This window comes from Lycium barbarum, chromosome 8 (genome assembly GCF_019175385.1).
Source record: "Lycium barbarum isolate Lr01 chromosome 8, ASM1917538v2, whole genome shotgun sequence".
NCBI lineage: Eukaryota > Viridiplantae > Streptophyta > Magnoliopsida > Solanales > Solanaceae > Lycium > Lycium barbarum.
Window position 1 is genome coordinate 90,638,305 of NC_083344.1, and position 9,220 is coordinate 90,647,524.

Consider the following 9,220-nt stretch of genomic DNA (forward strand, 5'->3'; position numbering starts at 1 on the left):
GATACACGTGTCCAAAGTCAGAAAAACGTGATGTGAAAGGACGTTTGTTTTCCTGCCTATTTTGAAACTTACAAGAGAATATACTAAGGTTATCATTCCACTTCCCATCACTCTAATAAACTTTGATCGGGAAGTATGGGGACTATCTGTATACGTTAAAAATCGGTGTAAAGTGCCACGAGAGGTCAGAGTAAAATATGAATGCCGACAGATGTGGCGTTGGATTGAGTTCAGTGGTTCGGATGAATTAATGTCCGAGGAGTCGTTTGCCAACTAAACCGAAGAGACACCAGAAGCTGAAGTGACACCAGAGACCGAAGAGACACTAGTCAACCCATGCGAGAAATCCATTACGGGCCAAATTTCTCGCCGTCCGTTACGCCGTCAGTTACGCAGATAGCTGTGGAGGCGCCGTCATTAGTATTAGGGTTTTATCAGGCTTTAGGGTTAAGGAGAGGCCCATTCTTGTACTATAAAAGGGGGTGAAACCCTCTCATTTGGTGGCTCTGATTTTGTACGCCGATTACACTTACTCTGTAACATCTCTCCTAAAAGCTCAAGCTATCTTTTAATTTGGCCCGAGTTCACAGTTCTATACTCCGGACCAAACCAATTTTCCAGTGAAGTTATACACAATACAGGCTATAATTCTCTTTATTTGCTATATTCAATTGATTGTTATTTCTTGTTTCATTACGTTGACAACTAAATAAACCATGTATCCTTTAAACCGCATATAAATTAAATTGTTACCTTTTTAGGGGTAAACAACCTTAGTTATGGGATGATACAATAATTGTTTAAATACCAATGAATGGTAAAATAGTTAAAAATCCCTCCTAATTAATTTTTCTTATAAGGCATGTAAAAGATAATCGACAGAGAATTTGAGACGGAGGAAGTATCATGTCTTTATCAAAATGATATAATCTCATTGATTTAGCGAAAACGTGAAGAAATAGAATGGAGTCCTTAAAAGGTGTTAAGGACGAGGCTCGGAGATAACTATTCAAATTCTGATATTAAGGACTAATACAAGTCAAACATAACATATTCAAGTACTCTAAAGAATCTAGGTAATATTCACAAAATTTTCAACCTCTGTAATTAAAAAATAATAACCACTTTTTTTGTGTTTCAAATTCCACAAATAAAATTTTAAGATAACGCAGTAATAATATTAAAAAATAGTCGGAAAGTGACAAATGAGGCTATTTCTACAGAATTATATTTACCACCCAAACACTGTTTCTCCTCCCATATGGGCTAGGTATAGGACCTTGCAGGTCACAAAAATACGAGCCTATTTGGACCTTTCTTTAAAAAAAAGAAGGGGATAATATTCAAATTACTTTGTGCTCATCTCAATTAAGTCATGAAGTTCCTTTAACACTAGCAGCGAGAAGAATTGTATCCATTAAAATTTAAATAGTTGAAAAGAAGCCTAGCATAACATCTGCTGAAATTTTAAATTTTGATTCTTAAAATAGTCGCTTAAAATTTGTGATCGATAGACTTTCCCCACAGTTATGAGTGCCTATAACTTTGGATTTAGCTAAATTTCCTCAGTACTGATTCTTCCAAGGTCTGTTAATCATATGTGCAATCTACGTATGGTAAAATGTATGGGGTGGGGTTAGATATATGTGTGAGTCAACTTCTTATAATAATGTTGATCACTAAAGAATAAAAGAATAATAGTTAAATGTTAGTTAAAATAACTGACATGTAGCCAAAGTCAATAATTTCGGACGAATCATTGATTCCCCTACTTGATGATTTCAACAGTTGACGCATTCAAACCTTCAAAGAATGATTTATGTCATTTCATACACGCTAACAATTACATATTTTCCTGCTATATCCCAACACAAATATTACTTTATTTCTTTGTTATACACATTCATATTAGTGGCATCACAAGAAAGTCGAAGGACCCCAATCAATAAGGTCCCAGTACATTATGAACAATCAAAATAAACAAGGAGACTTCAATAATGCAAAACCACAACATGATATTCAACTATTGCATTCCGTGTGATTGTATACGGTAAAAATCAGACATATGTTAGGACCGGTAAGACCAGGGATCGAAGGAAAAGAGGAAAGATCATCGTCCGGTCCGATTTCTCCATAGCCGAATTGATCGTGGCCGTTGGTCCGTTTGACCGGGGCCGTTGGTCCGAATTGATCGTGGTCGTTGGTCCGGTGATCCGAGCATCCGTGGCCGTTGGTCCGTATAGCTGGTGGCCCGCATAGCCGTTGGTCCGTGTGGCCGTTACATGCGAGCCACGCGCCAGTAGCGTCCTGTCATGGTCAACTACCCGCCATGCGTGTGTCAGACGGCGCCGTCAGTCTAATCCCACCAAATTCGTTCAGAGCTGTCCTTGTCACTATTATTTTATTAATTCACATTGTATGAAACCCATGGAAGTCACGCTATAAATAGAGCACATCCCCTTCCTTTTTGAGGGGTTGGCTCCTTTACTTTCCAAGAACATTTATACTTTAAAAGAGTTCATATATACAATCTCTCTCTCAATATCTGATCCGGCCAAGGCCGTTTGTTTCCATTTACGTTGTGTTTCTTCCATTAAGTATTCAACATGGCTTCTAAACGTTCATGTCCGTAGCAAATTAAGCAAATCACCGTTATTAGCCGTTTTATTACCAAATACTCACACACTTATTTTCCGCTATCAAATATATATCAAGATCCAAGCACATATCCTATACTCGCGTACAAATTCAATTGGTTTCCCAATTTCGGGGTAAACAGTTTGGCGCCCACCGTGGGGATAGGATAATAGTGATTTTTGGTCTTGATTTCTATCGCATCCATCAAAATTAAAAAACATCTCCGTCTCCTGTCCGTCTCTTCAAAAACGGACTGATGGCTGACATCGAACAATCTGGTCACGTCAACAACGCCGAGATTGTGGCAGAAAACGAAGGCAGTGGACCACGGGGATTACCAAACCCCGCTGACTCAAACCCCGTTGATTCGAGGGAGGGCCTCAATCGACAAAACACCGTGGATCAGTAGAATGCCGCCCCACCGGCCACTGACCTTTTAAATACTAACAATTCAATTACTTTGTCCGGGACACAACCCCGAAAAGAACCAGATACCCCGAATGATAATATTGACTTGCGTTTAATTTTTGAAATGTTGCAGGAACAGAGAGGGGCGATTGCCGAACAGGGAATCGCAATAGCCCAGTTGCAAAACGGAAGAGATAAAACGACCCCGGTAAAGGCGAAGGGTGTTGCTGAACCCAGAAGAGATGAGGCACGGATGGTTGAAAGCAATGGCTCCGGAGCTGGTTCATCCACCGAGGTTCTGAGAATGCTCGAAAAGTTGGCGAAGCGGGTGGACTCGACCGAAAAACGGGTGGAGACATACAACTCTCGGGTGGATCAAATCCCGGGGGCTCCGCCTATTTTAAAAGGGCCAGATTCAAAGAGGTACATCCAAAGGCCTTTTCCTCCGAGTGTGGCTCCGAAATTGATCCCGAAGAGGTTCAAAATGCCGGATATCCAAAAATATGACAGCACAACGGATCCTCACGAACACGTGACCTCATACGCCTGTGCTATAAAGGGCAATGATATGGAAGAGGATGAAATCGAAGCCGTGTTGCTGAAAAAGTTCGGGGAAACTCTGTCAAAAGGAGCATTGACTTGGTACGATCATCTGCCCGAGCATTCAATCACTTCTTTCGAAATGCTCGCCGATGCCTTCATAAAATCACACGCCGGAGCCAAAAAGGTGCAAGCTCGAAAGGCGGATATTTTTCGTATAGCCCAAAGAGACGAGGAGTTACTGCGTGAATTTGTCAACCGGTTCCAAAGGGAGCGAATGGAGCTCCCCCCGGTTCCGGAGGAATGGGCCGCGCAAGCTTTCACAAAGGGGCTCAATGTTCGGAGCTCGACGGCTTCGTTCAAATTAAAGGAAAGCTGGCTGGAATACGAGGCTGTGACCTGGGCGGATGTCCATAACCGATACGAGTCAAAAATTCGGATAGAGGATGACCAACTCGAGCTTCCCCCGGGGCCCGTAAAAATGAACAAAAGCTCGGAGAGATCACGAAAGAATTACGAACCGGAGGCCGGACCATCGAGGGAAAGATATCGGCCATACTCTCGAAAACCAAGCTTCAGGTCGGAAACATCAAGGGATGGCCCGAGTCATTTCTCCGGGCGGGAGTGATAAACGGGCCGAGTCCCCGGTTCAGGCATACCACCGAGGAGTCAAACGAGGAGGTCACGGCTGTGAAACTCGATTTCACGGATGAACTTCGCGAAAACGCGTTGGTCCGTATTGTAGCCCAGAAGCAGAGAATGGAAAGGTACTACAATCGGAGAGCCAAGCACCAAGTCCCCGACGGAGGAAAACTGGGTCCGAACTAGGAAAGACCGTACAAGATAATCGGGGTAACGGGCAAAGGATCGTATCAGCTGGAATCCGTGGACGGACAGCGATTGTGAAACAACTAGAATGTGGCTCATTTGAAGGGATATTACTGCTAAGGTATGGACACCTCATTTTTAACCTTTTTCTTTTTGCAGGAAGTCAAGTACCTGATAAAGTTAGGATCTAGGTCTGAAAACGCGTGTTGCACTCTTTTCCTTAGTACGGTTTTGTCCCAAAATGGGTTTTTCGATAAGGTTTTTAACGAGGCAACAAGTACAACGTGTTACTTAACAAAGATAAGGACAAACGCCCGGGAACTCGGGGTCACGGCCTACGAGTGGGGACTTGATAGCGCTCGCCTGATCTTGCAGCTCGGATAAGTGCTAGGGGAATACCATGCCCGCACCGAAGATGACCCCGGTCAAAGAAGATGAGGAAACTCAACATTTGCTACGGCAAAACTAAGGCCCGGCCACCGGCTATAGCGATGTAAGGACCAAACGATCAAAATGAATCGTGTCCCCCCAATATTTGCTACGGCAAAACCAAAACCGGACCTTCTGCATTCGGTCTCGGTGTAAGGACCAAACGATCAAAATGAATCGTGTCCCCCCAATATTTTCTACGGCAAAACCAAAATCGAACCTTCTGCATTCGGTCTCGGTGTAAGGACCAAACGATCAAAATGAATCGTGTCCCCCCAATATTTGCTACGGCAAAACCAAAACCGGACCTTCTGCATTCGGTGTCGATGAAAGGACCAAACGATCAGAATGAATCGTGTCCAAACAGTATTAGCTACGGCAAAAAGGAAACGAAATTCTCGTATCTTATACAAATACTTGCAATACAAAAATCATCGAAAGTTCGGATAACGATATCTCGAATGTCTTCTTGTTAAAATACTCTACCCCGATGATTGTCGCCGTATTTCGGCATTACTTCATTCGTATACCCTATTCCGGGCACTACGGTCGAAATTCGACAAAGGCAACAAGGTCATAGTGAACCGAGCCAAAATCATTAACCCCTCAAACAGGGACTGTTATATCGAAATTTAGCTAAGCCTCAGATTCAGGTGTCCGAAAAATACCGGCCCTAAAAATGTCCATGGTGATTCGGAGACGTTTGAATTCACAAAGCATAAGATAAGTCCCACGGGCAAAAACTCCATCAAATTCCCGGACAAAACATACCGGATGAAGAGAAAAGCTAATATTCAGGCACAGCGCGGAATAATGACTCCGAGTCTGCTTGTCCTTAAATCGGACCGACAACTCGGGCGAAGGTCACAACAGATATTCAAGCAAAAGAATAAGAAAAATCAAGAAAAATGCGTGTTCCATTTATACGAAGGTCTTTACACCGGAAACCCCTACAAAAGCGAAAAACAAAAGGCTAAGTAAAGCCCCTGGTCTATCCGGTATGGCTGGATCCGGAGTGTTCGAATATTGTCCGCTCGGAGTCGCGGGAGTCAGTCTCGAGGGCTCTCTTAGCTTCTTCCTCGACCCTCTTAGATTCAAGTATCATGGCCGGAAGATCCGCAAAACCATGCCCGGCTTGCTCAAGGGTGACCCTCCGAGACTTCCACCGTTCATAATACAAGCGATGATCCAAAGGGGATAAACGGTTAAATCAGCAACAAACTTGAGATGGAAGATGATTGGAGGTGACGAAATGAAGAGAGAATAAAGTGAAGTGAAGAAAATAAAATGGAGGAAGAATGAAATGAAGGCGTGATTCATCCACTTCCCGTTACTCCGATAAAACTACGGTCCGGAAAGTGTGGGGGCTATCGGTATACGGTAAAAAACGGACATATGTTAGGACCGGTAAGACCAGGGATCGAAGGAAAAGAGGAAAGATCATCGTCCGGTCCGATTTCTCCATAGCCGAATTGATCGTGGCCGTTGGTCCGTTTGACCGGGGCCGTTGGTCCGAATTGATCGTGGTCGTTAGTCCGGTGATCCGAGCATCCGTGGTCGTTGGTCTGTATAGCTGGTGGCCCGCATAGCCGTTGGTCCGTGTGGCCGTTACATGCGAGCCACGCGCCAGTAGCGTCCTGTCATGGTCAACTACCCGCCATGCGTGTGTCAGACGGCGCCGTCAGTCTAATCCCACCAAATTCGTTCAGAGCTGTCCTTGTCACTATTATTTTATTAATTCACATTGTATGAAACCCATGAAGGTCATGCTATAAATAGAGCACATCCCCTTCCTTTTTGAGGGGTTGGCTCCTTTACTTTCCAAGAACATTTATACTTTAAAAGAGTTCATATATACAATCTCTCTCTCAATATCTGATCCGGCCAAGGCCGTTTGTTTCCATTTACGTTGTGTTTCTTCCATTAAGTATTCAACATGGCTTCTAAACGTTCATGTCCGTAGCAAATTAAGCAAATCACCGTTATTAGCCGTTTTATTACCAACTACTCACACGCTTATTTTCCGCTATCAAATATACATCAAGATCCAAGCACATATCCTATACCCGCGTACAAATTCAATTGGTTTCCCAATTTCGAGGTAAACAGTGATGTTATTGGCCCGATAGGTTTTCGCTGTGGCAATGCCTCGTGCTAGGCGGAAAACACCTGAACCACCAACGATCGGTATTTCTCTATACTCGTGAGATATCTGGTTGCGTCCAAGAATACTGAGTGTGCTACCGTTGTAGTTACCCTTGGTAAACACAAGGTTGAGAGTCATAAGATAGGCTATATTTTCGAACGAGGCCGAGCCATAGATCTCTTGGGCTCGGCCTATTACTTCTGAGTTGGGCTCGGGCTTAACCGTCAATGGATCGTCCATCATCCTCACTAAGACAAAAAATGTTGGTGATTGAAATGCAGGGGCGGATCTATTAAGGTCCGAGGGACTGCCACGCCACCCGCAAGCTTCGGCGGAAACTGTATGTATACATGTATTTATATATATGAAATACTATTAATAAGCAACTTGCCACCCCCAGTAACAAATGATGTTGTGGTGCCAGTGGCAAAAGGTGAAAGATATCCTCCCCACGATGAGGGTTTGAACCCCACTGGTAGCAGTTTAATATTTTTTTGGCTTGCTGGATCAAATAAACAGTAATGGGTATAAATGATGCCTTCAACTTTTTTTTGCTTAAGTTGTAATTTTAAATTGAAGTATTTATTTGAATATCACTTATTAATTTTATATGCTTGATTCGTAGAAAGCTCGTATGGTTTAGGACTTAGATTATGAGGAAAAGGAAATCTGATGGTTTCAAAATGTAAATAGAATCCTTAACTTTCCATTCTCTTTCTTTTTCTTTTCTTTTCCTTAATTCCTCTTAACTTGTTTTAATTATTAATTATATTATTGTTGTTAACTATCTTTATTTATTAATTCTTGACTTATTCGTTCTCTTGTTAATTATTTGTTTAAATATGAAAAATTAAATTATCATAAGTTTCCTATTACAAAGTTTTCTCTCTCCCATCGTAACAAAAGCCCTCGTTACGCCAAGTTGGAGTATTTTTTTCGTTCTCACAGTTTATCGAGTATAAATCAGAAAGATGAATAATCCGATCTTAAACCCAAGATCATCAAACAAACCAAATACTTATTCTATTTGGATTCAAAGCACCGTGGCACTCGGAACCTCCAAATCCTGGATCCGCCTCTGTTGAAATGTATTATTGGCTTGGGCTATTTGGATTGCTAATGGGTTCTTTGCCGTCACAGTATCATGAAAATAGAAGTGAAGTTTGGTAATTTTTTCTTTTGCATGGGAAAGCTTCTTGAACCATTTTCCCACTCCCTTTGGACTTTGATCAAGCCCATGAGTTGAAGGCAAAATTGCTATTGCCAAAAATAAGAAAGCCGTCAACAAAAATTTCTCCATTTTCTTCTCCTTTTTTATCTTGGCACTTTTACATTCAAATGAACTAGCTCCAAATATATAGAGACGGAAACACACAAATGTTAGGCCGTAGTCTTGAGAAAATGTGAGAGGAGAAGAAAAGATGAAAATTATTTTTCTAATGTTTATTTAATTAGGTTGAGGGTCATGTGCTAACTAATTATCTGAAATCCATTGAAATCCCTTATATGGACCTTGATGTTGGATTAATAAATTTGGCACGTTCTAGGATGAAACTCATGAACAGCTCAGCGGTGACCAAATGAAAAATAAGAAATTTGGGAATTGAGTTCGAGGATATGTAGGCCATGTAATATGCTAATTAATGTTGAAGAATGATTAACTTTTAATTGATTTAATAGACTAATAGGGATGCTCTGGAAACAGCCAAACAGGTACAAGAAGAAGATAAATGTTACTCCCTCTATCCTAATTTATGTAATGCACTTTTCTTTTTAGTTTGTCCCAAGAAGATTGATACATTTTTATGTTTAGAAATAATTTAACTTAAAATTTTTCCTTTTACCCTTAATGAAATAATTTAAAGCCACACAAATATCTATGACTTGTTTTAGACCACAAGTTTTAAAAATCTTCATTTCTTTCTTAAACGCCGTGCCTAGTCAATCTATAACACATAAATTGAGATGGAGAGACACTTTATTTGTCATTTTATAATTTTGGTCATGTAACGATTTTTATGTCAATGATGTCTAGGGATTTATCTTTATAAGCAGTATATTCCACGACTTTATTCCCAAGTATGAAGGCACGACTTTATTCCCAAGTATGAAGGCTAATTTCTGAAATTTGATTCTTTCAGGATTTTAGTTGTTAGGTTTTTTATTTTAATGATGACATGTCTAACCAGAATTAGTTACAGGAAATTGAAGATACACAAAGAAAAAGGTCAC

At 41.3% G+C, this 9,220-nt stretch overlaps 1 protein-coding gene across 1 annotated transcript; it reads right to left on the reverse strand.

Moving 5' to 3' along the window:
- Positions 1–1,991: 1,991 nt before the first annotated feature.
- Positions 1,992–8,288, reverse strand: LOC132605136 (dirigent protein 23-like). The gene is made up of 3 exons (XM_060318384.1): positions 8,078–8,288; positions 6,949–7,266; positions 1,992–2,035 (listed from the first exon to the last, which is right to left on the reverse strand). Exons 1-3 carry the CDS (start codon positions 8,286–8,288, stop codon positions 1,992–1,994), a joined length of 573 nt encoding a protein of 190 aa, XP_060174367.1.
- Positions 8,289–9,220: the final 932 nt, after the last annotated feature.